This window comes from Rhamphochromis sp. 'chilingali' (genome assembly GCF_963969265.1).
Source record: "Rhamphochromis sp. 'chilingali' genome assembly, chromosome: 9".
Taxonomy (NCBI): domain Eukaryota; kingdom Metazoa; phylum Chordata; class Actinopteri; order Cichliformes; family Cichlidae; genus Rhamphochromis; species Rhamphochromis sp. 'chilingali'.
Window position 1 is genome coordinate 4,364,826 of NC_137936.1, and position 19,197 is coordinate 4,384,022.

The window sequence follows — 19,197 nt, forward strand, 5'->3', positions numbered from 1 at the left end:
CGGGGAAATCACAGCATAATTAAAACACAGTGACATCTAAGGGATGGGAGTGGGGGAAGGCAACTAACCACTGCTACTACCTCAACCTTGATGGGGTATTTGGACAAGTGTTGGGTTTGTTTTTCTCATGCATTTACGTCCTATAGAACATGTGAACGGCATAAACCTGTTTGAAGGTACGAATTATTTCAAAATTGTTATGAATTGAAAGGTCAAAAGAGGCAGTTTGAGAGGAAAATCGACGGTGCTTTTCACTCACTTTTGGCATATTCATCTCCAGGATAAATGTAGCGATTGTACATATCCATGATGAACACTCGCCTGTCGTCCAGAAAGTCACGCTCGTGTCCATTTCCCTGTAAAACAGCAGGACCACGTGCCATTAAAAAAAACCATGAAAACATTTTGATGCTGTCGCTGTTTCTCCAAACATCATTAAGCACTGACAAACTGAATCAAGTAAGCCTTTTTCACATTTGAAGATGTCTTTGACAGTCAGCTACAGTACATCATTTGAAAGTGGCGAGGTCCACACAGGTGTCCCTCAGACCCATTTGTTTACCCGAGACATGCTGCGCTGACTGACAGCAGCAGATGAGGAATAAATAGTCTTGTCATCTGGCGGCATTAAATGTTAAAAATGCTTTCAAAAAACTCACAGCTGTTCCATCACTTTTCATTCCCTCCCCTCCATTTGTCACTCAAAGTGTCTGGCTGCTGTCAGGAGATTAGGCTTTGTGCCAAGTTTAGTAGTACTGGATGGAATAATGGCTGTATGGGACGTGAAGGACTGTTCTGTACCAGCTGAGCATCATGCTCAATGACTGTGTAATGCATTTTTATATGATGAATGGTAAAGATGGCTGCTTGATAGGCTCTCATGTCTGGTTCAACGACAAATCCAAAGTAAAGATCAAGTGAGTGAGTGGAGCAAAGCAGGGCTTAGGACTGCAACATCTATAGAAATTCATCATTAAACTTAAATATTACATTTATGACAAATGTCACAGATAAATGCAGAACTAAATATAATAATGTTTATATAAAAAATAGCATGGATCTAAAACAATGACAAATGAACAAAGTGGTGGGCACAGTGTCACCGAGGACCCAACATTAGCTCAAATGCTGTGAAAGCAGAGAAGGCAGATGCTGCATCGAGAGCAGACAATTAAATAAAGAATCACCAGTCTCCAGAACGCTGACTCCACGATGCAACAACAGCTTCACTGTGTGAACAGCTCAGTCTGACGCTGTGGGTTTGCTTGTGAGAAGTAAATCTCTCCCAGCTGCAGTCAAAAAAGGAACGCTTTCAGTGGGTTGATGCCATGATGCCCGTCATGCATGTCATGGAGTGACATGCATGACGGACATGCAGTGGCAAACATACAATTTCTAAAAGAGCAGCAAAAAACTACACTGAGTCTGTAACCCGAACTGTACTTCCGCTGGATTGTTCATTATTAATTACTTTTAATTTAATTATTATTATATTATAAAACTCCCTGATACCAAACTCTGACTTCACTTTATGTGAAGGCTAAACTTAGTAGAAAACATGACTTTTTTAGATGAACGATATTAACAAACATTCTTATAAATCCTGAAGAAACTAGATGTACTAGTTATTTAGTGAGAGTGAAACTGAATATTACAGCAATTATTATTCAACAAGAGGGTTTGAGAATATGTTTAGGCTTAGTTTTTCATGAATAAATAATGGGACAGTTTAACATGTTACATGTTGTTGAGGTTGTATTTACCAAATCTTAAGACCTGCAAAGGACCAGATGATCTTTTTATTATATGATGATGATGCATAAAACCTCCAATTAAAAGAGGGCACATTTTTCTTTTACTCGATTATCAGCTATAGCGTTGAATGTCAATTTGGACTAAGCCTTTAGATTTTTTCTGGTCTCAATTTGCAAAAAATGTATTTCAATGAATATTACAATTTGATTTATAATAAATTTCCTCTCATCGAGGAAACCAAGCCAAGCAGCCAAGTCAATTTTGATGAACAACTTTATCAAGGCCGTGCAGATATATTACAGCCGGTTTGCTGTCGGGTAATCCAAGAAGAAGAAAAAAAAGAAAGAAAACCTTTACATTTATTTTTATTTTTCTTAAACCATTTGCAATCAGCTCTCCCATCATCCATCAGCAGCCCATATAGACATATAACCCAGATAACTTTAGGTGTGTGAATGAAAACAACTTCTGAATAAGGGGGAAAAAAGTCTATATTAGAGATGTGCTGGGACATTTTTTATGATCCTATTACTCTGGTCAGAGAGGACAGAAGAGTATCATAATAATCAACAGATACAGTTATAAAAAAACTTCACTCCATTAGTGGAATTGATTCATCAAACCAAATAAAAATGGTTGACTCCAGTAATCTATATATTCATAATCATAAACTTTGAAATCAAAAATATCATGCATGGTTGTCCCTCTAAAACAAAAGGTTTTGAAGAGCATGTGGGTGGGGCTACAGTGCTCAGCCAGACTGGTGTGGCAAATAGCAAATCACAGGTATTTATGCAACAATTTTCTGCTCTTACTGAGCACTTAAAGTGCTTCTATACTAAAAGCCATATTCACCAAGGACACTTCGACATGCGGTTTGGAGAAAGGTAAGTCACGTTGCCCCCTTACAGCCACCGAGCTCTGTTCCTTAGACAACCACATTAAAGAGGCATCAAAACAGGAAGACAGTAGTAGTGACGTGGCAAGCAGAGATCACGGGATGTCAGTTAAATTGAACAATTGTACCACTGCGGGGTCCAACAATGAGTCCAAGGATTTCATACTGATACCTAATGGCAGCCAGGGTGCCATTGCCTAGTCTGTGGAGGTCTCTGTGTCCATGCATGGTTAAGCTTTCACAGGCCATCAAGGACTTACCACCAGACTGCTCATGGTGGCCAATGTTACAGGCAGGATAATGTTCCCCACAGCTTTTCCAGACCCTGAAAATCACAGGGTGCAAATACCAAATATACAGGACCTATACTAGAGGAGACTGGGTCCTCAGCCCACCCTAATGAAGTCAGTCTCTGATTGTTTGGTTAGAGACATTCACACCAGTGGTGTGTTGGAGGGCATTTTGTAGGCACTACAATGTCCATCCTGTTCCTCTTTGCATATCCAGTCAGAAACAATGATGAGGGAAAAACTGTCCAACTGTAAACCCATTCCAGTTTGGGGATTGTCTCATTGTTGACCCTTTAGTGCATCAGTTGTTAATTTCAGTAACAGCAAAGCAGCTGAAACCGATTAACAACACCCTCTGCTACCTAACTGACCAGAGGTTTCACTGAATAAACTCTGTATAATAGTATATATATGACAGGAAATACAGAAAAGCAGAATACATCCTATTTTAATTGGTAACTTTGGATGGACATGTAATGATATACACACAGATTGTTTTCTTTCTCCTCTCTTTTTTAATAGTTTGGAGAACTTGAGATGAAATGGGACTGCATGTAGCACATAGGTTAAAGAATTTGAAAGACCCACCTGAAGCTTCTCCAGAACAGCCAAGACATATTTATTTGCTCTTAGGTTATTTTAGAGATGCATTGTAGACATCACATAATAAAAATCAAGACACGGATGCATCTGAAGGTTATAGACAACTGTAACTTTTGCATGTAGTTGTATTTTATACTGTATGAATAAACCAACATACTGAACTGAGGGGTCACACGGACTTCTTTTAGAAAATGACTACATAAGTGAATGCCCTGTCCTCTAAATCCAAAAGATATGTGGAGACTATAAATCATCTCATATGCTGCCTGAGCTCCTGCTGCCTCCAGTCTTATTCATCTTATCTTCTTCCTCACATCCTGTACTGTACAATAAAAGACTGCTGTTTCACTGTCATTTGTTAGTGTCAGCTGAAAGCCTTCAAACAGGATTTTTCCCTCAGTTCTTTGGAACATATCCTCCCTAACTTAGCTTGAACATCTGTATTAAATATAAGAACCATCCATTAATGCTTAACAAATCATAATCAAAGAGTATTAAAGAAAAATCCATTTTTTCCATCTCAGAGATGCAGAGAATATTTTTTTAGGCTGCTGACTGTTTATACACATACACTGTAGTTTTGGTGATTTATAATTAATGTCTGTTTTAATTCAATGCCAATAAAACAGAGTTAAAGTCAAAATTGGAACACAGAATAACAAGGTTTCAGTATGGAAAAGAAAGATTGATTTCAAAATGAGAAGCTGTTTAGAAAACCACTTCTCATACATGCTCACCCACGTAGTGATAGCATATCCCATCATTTCATTTCACTCTCACAAATAGAGATTTATAAAAATTAATATAATCCTCAGGCTACAGACACAAAGACAAATTTCTGATCTAATGAGGACACACGTACGATTTTTCTCGAAAAGGTATTCATACGAAAGGTATGAACACAAAGCGACAGCACAAAGCAAAGATGGAAACCGGCACAGAGAGACTTTAAAGAGATCCCTGCGGTGATTCAACTGTAGAAACATTAACAAGTACAAAATGAAGATGCAGACTGACTGCTCATCAGTTTGTTAACTGTTCAGAGTCTGGCTGCTGGCCTGGGTTCAAAGTTCACTCAGCTTTACCATCACTCTGGGTTCTTGGCTAGTTTAGCATTAGCATGCTGTCTGTGCAGCTGCTTGCTAATGCCAAAGTTGTGTAAGCAACATAATGCAGCTGTTTCTGTCCTGGTGCAAGTGGAACCAATAAGCTGAATCGATAAGCAGACTAAAAATTCCAAGTAATGGAAGTACTGGTTCTTGTTTCCCCATCCCTACTCATAAAGCATAAGATGAGTATTTGTCCCTTTCTTTGTATTCTATATTAAAATATTCTAACTATTATCTACGTTCCAGAAAAAAACTTTTATAAATTTTATAAAAACAACACAGGAAAAAAAGAAAAGAAAAACACAAATTAGTGAGCAAACAAAAACTATCAAGATATTGACGAGCAACATCTTAACCCCCTAATCTCCTAGAATGGGATTATTTTACCCACCATCATCATAAAATTGTTGCATGTCAGTGATGGTGAACGGTCCCTGGAATTTCTAACTGTACTAATGTATTTGTCAGCATCAGTTGTGTTTTACCAATGTATAGTTAAAACATTAAAAGTTTCAAATACAATCTTGAAAACCTTCAAATGCTAGAATGAGGACTGCCTGAAGAAACAGAAGACCAAGAGTTCCCTCTGCTGCAGAGAATGAGTCCATTAGTGTTAGCCACCTAAATTACCAGCTAACTTCACCTCACATTAGAGCCTGCATCAATCCTTAAGAGTTTAAGTAGTAGACCTTTCTCAACATCAACTGTTACAAGAAATTGTGTGGATAAAGACTTCATGACTAAATTGCTGCAAAGAAACCAGCACTGAGAGAGGCCAATAAAAATTGGGTAACTTCTTAGGGCAAGAAATGTAAGCAATGGACTTTGTGCCAGCGAAATCTTGACACTGGCTTATAGTGTATGTTTGTTTGTGTGAGTGTGTGTTTGTGAGAGCGAGAAAGCAGTAATCATTCAGTCTAAGCCTGGTTGAGATGATTTGGAATGAACTCCTAGGAGAATAAAGGTAATAACTTAAAAGCTGGTTGACAGTCCCAAGGGTCTTTGTGAAAAAGTTTCAACTTATTTCAACAGTTTGAAGTATTGTAGTGGTACATCGCCAGCAGGCAAAGATGTGTACATGAAAAAAGAAGGCGCATCCATGCTTACTTAAATACGAGGGCTGTGAACTAGTGTACACAACAAAAACACAAACCCAGACATGTCTGAAAGCGAGCACCACTTGTCGGCCACTGATGATGATTTGGTACAAAATACAATGCAGTAAAATGCTGCGGCTGCGACCTTGTGTCGCTGCTTGGGCCTTCCTGCGTGGACTTTCTCTGGTTACCTGAGCTACTTCTCACAGTCCAAAGACATGCATGCTAGATTAACTGTGAATGCGAGTACGAGTAATTGTCTGTCTCTCTGCCTTAGCCCTGTGCCACCTTTCCAGAGTGTACCTCACTTTTTGCCCTTTATAGCTGACATAGGCCAAACCGATGGTTGGGTAAAAAATATACATAAATATTTCATTAATATAGCTGGCCCACCCAAGCATTTATTCAAAGTGACGAAACCTGTGATTAGGGCTGCTCAATTAATTGAATTTTAATCACGATTACGATCTGGGCTTTCAACGATCATTAAAAATGACTGAGCCGATTATTAGCCCCTCCCTAATTTATCCGCGACACCTTAAAGGCCGTTCCGTGAAAATATTGTCGGGCATAAACCGGTCCGTGGCGCAAAAAAGGTTGGAGACCGCTGATTAAGAGGACCCGAGGGAAGCTCGGAAAGCTAAGCAGAAGTTATTTGGAGAGTGACTGCCGTTGGTTGAAAAGAGAGTTTTTTAAAAAAAAAAAAACTTCAGTGGTGTTGCACACTATTTTATATTATTTTTTTAAAGTCATTGTTAACCCTTTAAAGCCGGTCAGAGCAGCACGCTCCGTTTTGCGTAACTATTTTTAAATCCCTGTAGAACCTGAACCGTGTAAGCTAGCGCAATAATTTGTTTTGCATATGAAACCGGAGGAGTTGTACTTACATCTTATGCCATCAGCTTGTCCTCGGTCACGGTTTCGTTCCACATATAGCTTTGCAAAAATTGCATAAAAAGCGCTTGCAGGAACAAAAACATAATATTCCAGAAACACGCTTTGCCGATCCATCAGCTGTTCGTAACACTTCCCACAGTGAAATGATGCACCTGCTGTTTTCTTTGCAAATTTGCATCATAGGATTGTTTTTTGTTTTTTCCTGCAGTATATAAAAATTGCTGTATCTCCAAAATAAAACTATGAAGACACTCAAAATAAATTTTCTGTTGTTGTAAACTATTTTTTGCAACTTTATTGTATTTAAAGTTTTGAGGGATAAGCCTCTTAAATTTCTCCAAGTAGAAATATATGTAAACAAAACAAAAGCGATTTTCAATTTTTTTTGTAGTTTATTGCACTTTTTTGCAATTTATGTAATTACTATGGACTTAATGCATACATATTAGTAAAATATGGGCTATAACAGTTGTATAGCAACTTGAAATGCTCCCACAAATGGCACTACAGCATGTAAAAAAAATAATATAAGCTCTGGTGGACTTGGTTCTATAGTAGGTCTTAAAGGGTTAAATAAATATCGTCAAATAATCGTGATCTCAATTTCAGTGAAAATAATCGTGATTATCATTTTTGCCATAATCGAGCAGCCCTACCTGTGATGCAATACTGAGCTATGAAAAAACACACTGCAGAGATGTCATCATAGCAAACGATTTTAGAAAGCATCAGTGATTGTCCTGGTACAGGTAAGTCAGGTTTGAACAGATTCTCTCCTTCCAGACATAGTGTTGCTCTATATTGCAGAAAATAATTAACTGTTCCCCTTTATTAAGCATTAAGTATTATAGACTATATAATGATCAATAGATATCTGTATCTGAGATCACAAAATCCATATTTTCGGTTTTGCATCACATAGGTGATGCTTTATAAACGTAACAGACAGATAAGAATATGCTCTCAGAGCTGGACTCCAAGCAAGCGTCTTATAAACTCAACCTAAAAATCATTACTGCTTCGCTGTGAAAAAGCATCACAGCGTCGTAGAATCTATTACACTGCTCACAAGAAAACGTTATATGTCATAGTAAATGGACCGATACTTATATAGTGCCTTTCTACTCAATTTGAGCACACAGAGTGCTTTCAACTACAAGTCACACACACATTTGTACAATGCTTTTTCTCTGTACCTCAGCACTTCTATCCAATATTCACACACATGCTAACCTGAAAATCTTAGAAATATGGTAACTAACCAGATTCTTACTCTGGATGGCATTACCTTGGCCTCCAGTAACGCTGTGAGGAACCTTGGAGTCATTTTTGACCAGGACATGTCCTTCAATGCACATATTAAACAAATATGTAAGACTGCGTTCTTCCATTTGTGCATCATCTCTAAAGTTAGAAATATCCTGTCTCAGAGTGACGCTGAAAAACTAGTTCATGCATTTATTACTTCCTCACTGAAAAGCCTTCAGCTAATCCAAAATGCTGCAGCAAGAGTCCTGACAGGGACTAGAAAGAGAGAGCATATTTCTCCTGTTTTGGCTTCCCTTCATTGGCTTCCTGTTAAATCCAGAATTGAATTCAAAATCCTGCTCCTCACATACAAGGTCTTAAATAATCAGGCCCCATCTTATCTTAATGACCTTGTAGTACCATATCACCCTATTAGAGCACTTCGCTCTCGCTCTGCAGGCCTACTTGTTGTTCCTAGAGTATTTAAAAGTAGAATGTGAGGCAGAGCCTTCAGTTTTCAGGCCCCTCTTCTGTGGAACCAGCTTCCAGTTTGGATTCGGGAGACAGACACTATCTCTACTTTCAAGATTAGGCTTAAAACTTTCCTTTTTGCTAAAGCATATAGTTAGGGCTGGACCAGGTGACCCTGAATCCTCCCTTAGTTATGCTGCAATAGACGTAGGCTGCCGGGGCATTCCCATGATGCATTGAGTTTTTCCTTTCCAGTCACCTTTCTCGCTCACTATGTGTTAATAGACCTCTCTGCATTGAATCATATCTGTTATTAACCTCTGTCTCTCTTCCACAGCATGTCTTTTATCCTGTCTTCCTTCTCTCACCCCAACCGGTCGCAGCAGATGGCCCCGCCCCTCCCTGAGCCTGGTTCTGCTGGAGGTTTCTTCCTGTTAAAAGGGAGTTTTTCCTTCCCACTGTCGCCAAAGTGCTTGCTCACAGGGGATCATATGATTGTTGGGTTTTTCTCTGTGTCAATGAAGCGCCTTGAGGCGACTTATGTTGTGATTTGGCGCTATATACAGTAAATAAAATTGAATTGAATTGAATTAACACTGGATGGTTGCACTGGGGGCAACTCCGACACATGGACAGGAGAAACCGGGGATCAATCCACCGACCTGCTCAATCACCTGAGCCACAGGTTACTGCTTTTCTCTCGGCCCAATTATCTGCTAAGAGGACAGTGTAGGTTTATTCTTTGGTCTTAATGAATAATTCACTCAGCATCTATATTGATCCCTACCATTTGTCAATAGATGTAGGTTATTACGTGCAAACTGGTCTCAAAAATGAATGCCAGGCTATTAATACAATGCAGCCTTGAACACGGGTTGTTAAGACATCATCAGTGTTTGCATAATTCTTAAGCCTAATTGGTGGTGGATACAAGTCATTATGCTGAAAATACATCTTAAGGCAAATATATGTTAATCAGGGTCTTAAAAAGGTTGAGTCATTGTTTTCTACAGCTTAAGAGAGTTCAGCCCACAAATGATGCACAGCATTATTATACAGTGTTAAATGTATTACACCACCACCTAATGCAAGTTTATGTCAAAGCTGCCTTAAACTAACAGCACTGGTAATTACCAAATTAATTGTTAATCCACCTGTATGCACAACCTCTTTAGTCATAATTTATTTTTAATTTCTAAAATAAAACTATTGTTGTTACTTATGATTTTTTTTACAAATGTACTGTTTTACAAAAACAAAGAAAAATAATAAAGAACATTATTATTTTTGATTAAGATGCCAAATTACAGCTACTTGCATTCATAAACAAATACACCCCTCCACCTTTTAACATAGCAAGAGGCACCCGCCATGTGCCCAGAAGGACACACGAACAAACACGTGAGTGAGATGGGGATTAGGTCAGTGGGGAAGTATCCCATGATGGACGGAGATCCCTGCATTTATCAAAATTCTCACAAAGTATATCAAACAGTTTTTGGAAACATGCAGGAATACAGAAATATGATGTCTGGATGCTGGTTTTTCACTCATTTTCCTCAAATCTCCACAACAAAGGTGAAATGACCTTCAAGAACAGCATTCATTCTGTTTTTTCCAACATTATTGAAAAAACATCAGAATGAAATTAATCAATATTGGCCTTAAACATTTTCAAGCTGTAGTTGTAAGAATAGCCATTGTTTTAATTAAAAAAAATATCAAAAGTGATTCTTTATCATGGTTAGGACGCATTTTTCACAATATGAAAAAAGCCCAAACAAACAAGGTACCTAACATTGCTGAAGACATCCTACTGTTTGCATAGGCCTGTATTCATTCGGCTGTTTGTCAGCGGAGACGTTTTAAGATACATTCTGCTGAATCTGATGGTAAGGGCCAAATTTGCCTGCAGGGAGGCTCTGGCAGTAAAAGTGGGGCTATTTTGTCATCAATGATGGCTGCTAAGCAGCGGTGTGAATTGACATGGAGAGAAGTGATGTATCGGCTCACCTGATGAGCATCCAGATCGATGATGGTCACCCTGGAGATGCCTTCGACTCTCTCAAACAGAAACTGAGAGATAAATCAGAAAATATTTGCTTTCTGAACACACATCCCCAGCATGAGAAAAACTTTTACATCTCACATGGAATTACATTAAAAACTCAAGCAGAACAATGTTCACAATGCCCAAATTAATCTTTTAACTCGTCCATAAAGAACAATGAGCTTCATGCGATTCCTGTTTGTACTTTATGGCTGTTCTAGTGAAAACTTTCCTTTTTCCAACTGTGCGTTTGGGTTCATGCCTTGATTTTTAATAATGGCAGTTTTAACAATGAGTGTCAAGTCAATGTGTTAAATAATGGGGAATCTAAAAAAAAAAGTGTCTGATTCAGTTTTACCTTGATGGCCAAAGTGATGTCAGCATAGGCACAAAATCCACCTCCTCTGTCGCTGGAGCAGTGGTGGAAGCCTCCTCCTGGGAAACAGAAAATTCACAGGCTCTGTCTCAGGGCCATTAGACTAACCGAGCAGGTTTCTAAGAAGTCCATTATTCAAAATGGCTATAAATGCCGATTTAAAATGGGCTGTTATTGAGTTTATTGCACCTTATAAAAATGGCTGCTTTTCCCATGTGGTATAACAGTGGGACTACTGACACCAAATGGGACTGTTCTAATGCTGCTGTAATGCTAGGACAGCAGCAGTCTACAGGGAAAAGCACTGTGTGAAGAGACCTTTTTAACAACTGGGATGAGAAGCCTTCGTTCAGGTTAAGAAATATAGTCTCCTCTGACCTGATTTGGTCACGTTCATTAAAATACAGAGTATTAAAATACAGAGAAATATGTGGTGGCTGGTGAAATATGACGATCATTATTGCCTAGCTTTCAAAAACAGTCCTTTATAAGGGTTCTTCATCCTTATGGTGTTGAGAAAAGATGTTTCTATATTTGTGTAAAGCTAACTGAAGGTGGTGCTATATTAACATACAGTTGCTCTCATAAGTTGATTTACCCTGAAAGAATTTATGATTTCTTAACCATTTTTCAGAGAATATGAATGATAGCACAAAAACTTTACTTTCATTCATGGTTTCTGGAAGGCTAAACACATTTATTGTCAAACAATTGTGTTTATTCTTTTTAAATCATAATCTCAACACAAACTACCCCAATGACCCTGATCTGAGGTTTACATACCCCAGTTCCTAATACAGTGTACGGCCCCTTTAACATCAGTAACAGCTAAATGAGACTCTTTATCTTCTCGGTCAGTAAAGCTGCCCATCGCTTTTTTTGGATACTATTCAGACAGACAGCAATTTAAGGAGAACATGCGGCTAAACATGTCACTCCTGATTTGATTGCTGCTAGCGAGTAGGCTAGGAGCTAAGGGGACAAGAGAAAAGTACTGTGGCGGGGCGTGGTCTGCGGCGCGGCTGCTGGGGAGGCGGACGCACCTGAGCGGCATCCACAATCACGTCTCGCCGACCTGTCGCCATCGTTGTGCAGGATGCTGCCGTTTCCAACAATGGCGGCAGCTGGTTAGTTTTAATATTACTCTTATTATTCTTTCTGGGTCACAAAATAAACGTTTAACATATTTTCAGGCGAGAATGTAGCTGTGTAAACTTCAAATATCTGCTCAGTTTATCAAGACACCACATATTTTCAAAAGCGCTCCGACGTTTTCAGAGACGTCTGTTACCCACCAGCTCGATAGCTAGCCGGGGGCTAGGTCACTAGAGCTGTGAGAACACCGGACTCCCGGCAGATCGTTTTCAAACCCACCGCCGTCTTTCGCTACTCAGGTTAAACATGATATATAAGTCACTTAGATAACTTAAAAATGTTATTGTTTGGCTTTTTTTAGTATTTTATTTGTTCCTGAGTAAATCGGTTTGGCTGAGATTAAAGTTATAGTTTTTGCACAGCTGAATAAACATCAAGCAGACAGCTGATTATCAGAAGTGTGAGATGCTCCAGAATATCCTCCAGTGTCCTGTTATATTTTAGATAGCAAGGAGTTTATTAAACTTCACCAAAACAATCTGCAAATTTCATTAAAAATTAATAAACTATCATCTTGTCTTTATTTTTAGTTAGCACAGACCTTAAACACTTAAAGCTGTAAGCTAATGATAGTTATATAAGAGCAGATGCTGCTGGTGCAATAAGCTGTACGTTGTACATCCAATGGATGATGATCTGATTAGTCGACTAATCAGAAAAATAATCGGTGACTGGTCGACTATCAAAATAATCGTTTGTGGCAGCCCTATAAGAAAGTAATAAAAATATGACCATGCAATAATTTCAGAAACAGCAATGATGTGTGTCCAATGAGGAAAAAAGGGAAAAGTGTGTTTTATGCTATATTCTCAGTGTTGTCATTGTAATATAACAATATGGTTGGGTGAATAAGGAAAGAAAATACAGTGCACATTTTTTCATAACATGCTTTGTAAAACTGTTGGTGCAAAAGTGTATACAGCAATGTGGAGCTTGTTTATGTCTTCAAACTGACGCGGTTCCATTCTTTACGGTTTCCCTGATGCCAACTTATAAATAAACTATCGTCAGTTGCAGCCCTGTCTGAAACAGCACAGCTCATCAGAGAGGACAACATTTAATCCAACAACAAAAATGAACAAGTCACTAAAACCTCACTGGAGTTCTTTGTCAGGCTATAAATTAGCCAAGTTGCTACAGGACTCTGATAATCAGAAGAGGAAGCTCGCTTCACAAGTGGAAAAGCTGAAGAATCAACTCCAAAGTGCTGAGACTCTTTGTGCTTGCCTAGAAAAAAAGGCTGCTCAAGGGGCCGCCAAGCTGGAAGAACAGAAAACTGAAATAGAGCACCTCCAAAGGCAGATGAAGGAAAAGGATACGAATTTGCAGAGTGCTATGAGACACGGTAACAGACTTCTCAGTCAGATCAACGTCATGATGGCACAGAATACATCAATGAAACAGTCAACTGAAAAGACGGATCGGCTACATCAACAGCTGGACAATGCGACAAATAAACTAAAACAGGAGAAACGTCTGAAGAACAAGTACATGAATGCAGAGAAGAAAGCAAAGAAAGAGGCACGAAGGTTGCAAAAGATCTGTGACAAATTCAAGCAGCAAAAGAATAACAACAGGGAGCTACTAGCTAGCGCAGCTCTTCAACAAGAACTCGGGCAAATTCAACATCATCTAAACCAGGAGAACAGACTGCACGTAGAAAACGCATTAACAGATCGGTTCCTCATCAGAGACCCGAGGGCCACGAGGGAACACCTAGAACAGCAAATATGTGAGCTCCGAGCCCAGCAAAATGATACCTCGGAGAAGGAGCGGTCACTTATCCGAGAGGTGGAGAGATTAAGATCACAAATCAAAGAAGTGATTGCAACCAGCCTCAACACTGCTGAGAAGGTTTCAGAGCAGGAGGAACACCTTGTCCCCGAATCACAGGCCGTCCTGGGGGAAGCTGCTGCTCCAGTAGAAAATCTTCCAGGAAAAACAAAGAAGAATACATCGTGGAAAAGACTCCTCGTGGCCGTGGGCCTAAAACAGAAAAAGAAGGCCCCAGGGTCCACCGAAAAATGAGATTAGATCTTGAATAACAAGATCTTGAATAAAATGCTAATATAGAGTCCTAAGAGTTTTATTTCTTTTCAAATTTATTAAGAGGTCCTACAGTCAATACTAAATGCTTCCAAACCTATCTTTTCAAATTGCTCCTTCATACAGATGAGTCTCACGATTTCTGCTTAAATCAGAGTAGTTGATTTCATTTAAGAATTGCATACATGTATTTTTTAAGCTTATATTACAGATTTGTAGGTTTAATTAACAATCAGCTCTGATTAGATACATTTTAAACAGATTTTAAAATGATCACTTCTAGTTTAGTCAGGTCTTCTATGTATTAGTTATAGTTGTGGTGTGATGCACATGTGGTGACCTATTATTTTGTGAAATGTTCAGGTGTGCTTGGGAAAAGAAATGCTGTTTTATTGCATAAAATAGTGCTGCACGGTACACACGGCCAGAAGAGGGAAAAAAAAAATCCCAGTTTTTCTGACTCTAGCTTGTTTCAGTGAACCACCTGTCACCTCACTCAAAACAGGCTCGAACCTGCTGGTTTCTTTGGTTTTTCAACATGCAGTATAAAAGTGACGTCATGCTCTGTACTGGCAAAAAACATGCTCTAAAAATTTTAAGCACTTATTTCTTAAATCCAGCTTCACTGAGAATGTTAACGTCCTAAGACCCGGAATCTTCCACGGCATGCATTTTTAATTTCTCTTACTTATATTTGGGCTGATTGTTTTTACAGTCATCAGCTGCCAAAGCATTACCAGATTTGTTTTTTAAACCAAATTTTGTTTCTGAGAAAAATGAGATCCACATATGAGCATAATTGTTTCAAATTTCAATAGAACAGTGGCAGTGTAATGTCCTCATGAGTGGATATCAAGCCAGATCCTAGGAGGTTAAGTTTAAGTTTTTTTAAAACCAGGGCTCCATGTAGTATTTCATGTCCACTTTAATGTCATTGTCTTTATGAATGACTTTTATATAGATACACCCTGCATGTTTCTGCTGTGAGCCTGCAGCAAAGTTTACAACAAAAAATCCCAAATGAAAACATTGTGGCCGCTTAACTGAGCAATTTATTTGTTTGACGCTTCATCACAGAGTCAAACAAACGCATTTATTTAAGCTGAGACATTAGCTGCTGTGATACAGAATATCCAGGAAAGCAATGTGTACATATACCTGACTCTAGCTGGCTGCTGCTTAAATGGCAGACCAGTAGCACTTGTAAAAATGCTAACGTATTTTCCGCACTATAAGGCGCACTATATTAAAATCCTTTAATTTTCTCAAAAATCAACAGCGGTGCATCGTATGTATGAATTATGCATTTTTTTAAGCATCTTGCTGCATTTTGTATAAGTTCATACTCAAGTTTTAAACAAAGCAACACTAAAGCTATTCTGTTATACCTGTATGCAAAAATACACTGCACCCAAAATATTTCATAGTTCAGCAACACTGATCAATCTAATAAACTTAAACCTGCACCATCCTCCCTATTCTGGTATTTTAAAGAGAACTTAGTGGAAATATAAAACAACCTAACTAATAGGGCTGCAAACTCCCAGCAAAAACAAAACAAAATAGGGAACCACCCTCCACACTCATGCTTAATTGACGTAATGGACTTTAATTTAAAGCACGTGTAAAAAAAAAAAAAAAAAAAAAAAAAAAAAAAAAAATGCACAGAAGTCAAATTTTTTTTTACAATAATTAAATAGATTCAACATCTTTCTTCAACAGAATTGCAAAGGTAAAAGTACTGTAGCTTTCTAGGTTATAAATTTGACTTAATTGTTACTATATACAATAATGGACTTCTATACATTGAAAAATGAAAAATTATTTATTAAAAGCTAGACATGACAATTAGAAAAAAAAAGTATGTTTTTGTGCCCCCTTTCCCTGTTAATGCCCTATCGAACCCCCTGGCAAAACTTTGCTAGACCCGCCCCTGCACAGTTACCAGCCGTCAGCTGCATAGAAAAGGATCCTGGTGTAACAACAGTTTATCAAGCTTAAACGTGCGGCTGTTGTTTATCCGCTGGTTTCCTCTTTCTGGCGCGAAGTGGGCGATAAACAAACAAGACAGACGGGAGCCGCGACAGAAAAGCCGATCAGCTGATCATTGATCAGTTTCATGATTGAAGTAGCAGCAAGAGAGGGAGAGGAGAGAGAAGAGGCAGTCGCTCCATATATCGGTTGTTAAGCTTTACTAACATACAGAGATGAACTTACACACTTGCTTTACTTCTCTGGGATAGCTTTCTCAGAGATGAAATGCCGGTTTGGAAGCACGCAGCGAGGCTCCAAATGCTCAACCAGACTGCCGACAGGTCTCACACGCTACAGCCGCTCTATCACGAGACGCATACTGCTCCGACGTGCTAAGGTTATGAGCTGGGATACGTTATTTTATTTACGTTTTTTATTTCTCTTCGATATCTGATACAGTAATTTAGGTCAGTATTGGACAGATACTGATACGTAATATCGAATCGGTCCATCTCTAGTTCTGCCTGAGAGATTTTTGAAAAAATTCAAACGTACAGCTCTGCTATCACTTCAAACATAAAAGAAGACAGAAAACTAAACAGCAGTGACTTTTGCAGGGTTACTGAAGTTGAACTAGCTGGTATATAATGATGTGCTACGTGACTGCTAGCGACACAGCTATGTTAGCATAATATAAACAAGCTAACTTTTTTCCCCACTCGATAAAAGTTAACGTGAGTGTTCTCGGTGGTCAGGGACAAATGCAATCGCATAGCAGGATGCTGTAAACGGACCAAACTTCAGTCAGGAGAAAAATACGAGGTTAGTCATTAATAAACTGCAACAACATGGGAATAGAGCAGCTGCCAGAGATTTCAGCATTAATGAATCAATGGTGTGGAAGTGGAGGAAGCAAGAAGAATGAGATGAATAAAATTTGACTTGTCTGACTGTTTTGTTTTGCTTAACGCGCCTTATGATGCGAAAAATACGGTCCATGTCTGGCGAGTGTTATGTTTGCGCCACTCCTCCTCTAGGCGATAAGCAGCTAAGGAAACTGATCAGCATGTTCTACTTTACGTTGAACACTGTTTCACTCACAGCTACCAGAAACAGATGCTGATGTTGAAGAGTTTATAGCATCTCGTTAACACGGAGCATTCCCTTTGTAAATGATTCAAAAACATATTTGTGCTAAGTGGGGAAAGAAAAACAAACATTTTTTTGTTTGTTTTGTTTAGTTTTTCCCATTCTAGCAGCTGGTGCTGTTAGTTTTCTTTTTTTACTAAAATAAATAAAAAATAATAATAATTCACCACCTAATTTAAGCTATATGCAAAGACTGCATACAAATACCACTGTGGGAAATGAAGGCTTTTGTTGCATGCTGAAGACACTGGAAACCTGGCATGTGACACCACTATCTTATGGAAACCTCCATAGCTAGGCTCTATAGGGAGGTGAAGAGTGTGGGGTAAACCGTTTCCCATATCAAAGCTAAACATATATCAGCTGATTGCAGATAGACGTATTACTGATGCATGGATCAGTGCATATATTGCAAACTCACCTACGTTTATGGCCCACCCTCGCTCAACAGCAAGTTTTCCTGCCTGTGAAAGAGACAATATTTCAGTTCAGTTGCCTTTATGTGACCATAAAAATGTATAAATGATCCTTTCTGGTTGACAGAGACAGAAAATCCCCTGAAAGGAAAATGACCTTTTAAAAAATAAACTACAGAATGCAACAGGAATCTTCAAGTGGCTCCTGCAGTCACCATGAACTGATTCATGTTGACTGAAAAACAACAACAAATAAAAGGTGCAAAGTGATGCATTCTAATGCTGGTTTTCTGTGCATGGCACGGATTTAAAAACGAGTAAGTACCACTAGTGAATCTGACTTCTAACTATGTAAAACATGTACTATTTCTAAATATGCATATGGACAACAACAGACTTAATTACTGCCAAAGTTAATGGGTTAACCGGAAAAATAAAGTGGACTCGTGCTCTTTTCTTTTCTTTTCTTTGTCCCATGCGAAGCGCTCTGCTCTGCTGAGACTTCAACAGTGACGTGTAATTAAAAGGTGACAGGTTTCCAAACAACTTGTCCATGGGAGCCCTGTCACTGTGTCATGGAACAAAAACCCGAAGCCACACAGACCAGCTTGTGGTGTACAGCAGGATATTATAAAAGTCAAACAAAAAGAAATAAAGAAAGTGGGACTAAAGAGCACTACCCTCCAAAAACCTAAAATCTTTAAAAGTTAATATATCTGAAGCCAAGAATTATTCAGCAGAATACCAACGTAAAAGGAATATTTACAATTCCTTTTGGAGATTTCATTGCAGAGCCTCACTGATCCAGATCTACTCCTGAGAGTAGCTTTCTTAAGAAACGTGAGACGGGCAGCGTTTCAAGTTCATTAGTGTCTTCCTGATGTGCCTGCTTACACCTCAGGAAGACATTAATTGGGCCTGGTTGCACTCCTGGTTTAGCTAAAGGCTTATTTATCTAAGCCGCTTCACAAATAAAGGGCATTCTTAGGAAAGTAGTTTCAATCTTCAAACTCAAAATGTTCTCAAGTATGTCGTCAGTCAGACGTTTTTTTTTTTTTTTTTTAAACAACGATAAGGCCGTGGTAGGTCACGATTTCTCTCTTGGAAAAGGCAAGAGTGGCTGCTCTGCCATGTTCTTCTACAGACCAGCATGTGTGAGAGCTGATGAGAGGAGATGTGACCTGGGGAGATTGTGTGTAAATGCCAGTATGGTTCTCTGATGGATGAGTAATAATACAAATTTGCATGTATGCACACAGTCTGGCCACGAACAGAGTGTGTGGGTAACACTCCACTCTGTCTGGGGAAAACAAGAACTCTGTTTCAGAGCGTATCAGGCATATTTTACAACAGCCCTCGAATCTCATGTGCACCATCGACCACCAGGCCCAGAATGCAGTCTTCGAGAGAAAATACATTTGTTATCAAGCGTATGCTGAGAAAACCATATGATATGCGTTGTTTGCATTATAGTGGGCATATAGTTCAGGTTCATTTAGGTCTTCTTCTTGTACTCCATTTATTTCTTATTCTCTATTTCTCCGTTTTCAATAAGAACGCTCCAAAAGGCAGATCCCAGATTCCAGTTTCTCCCTATGCGCCACTAAAAACTACCTGAGAAAAATCTATCAATTTATAGGATTTATGATTTCCACTGGACTCC

The 19,197-nt window shown here is 38.8% G+C and overlaps 1 protein-coding gene across 2 annotated transcripts in view; it reads right to left on the bottom strand.

Annotated features, from left to right (window-relative positions):
* The window catches only part of hdac11 (histone deacetylase 11), a 52,171-nt gene that overhangs the window by 16,742 nt on the left and 16,232 nt on the right, over positions 1-19,197 (bottom strand). For both annotated transcript variants that reach the window (XM_080892170.1, XM_080892171.1), the window contains 4 exons: positions 17,540-17,582; positions 10,777-10,853; positions 10,382-10,444; positions 260-356 (listed from right to left, as the gene is read on the bottom strand). In XM_080892170.1, coding sequence (XP_080748296.1) covers positions 260-356; positions 10,382-10,444; positions 10,777-10,853; positions 17,540-17,582 — 280 coding nt within the window. The remainder of the gene's footprint in view (positions 1-259; positions 357-10,381; positions 10,445-10,776; positions 10,854-17,539; positions 17,583-19,197) is intronic.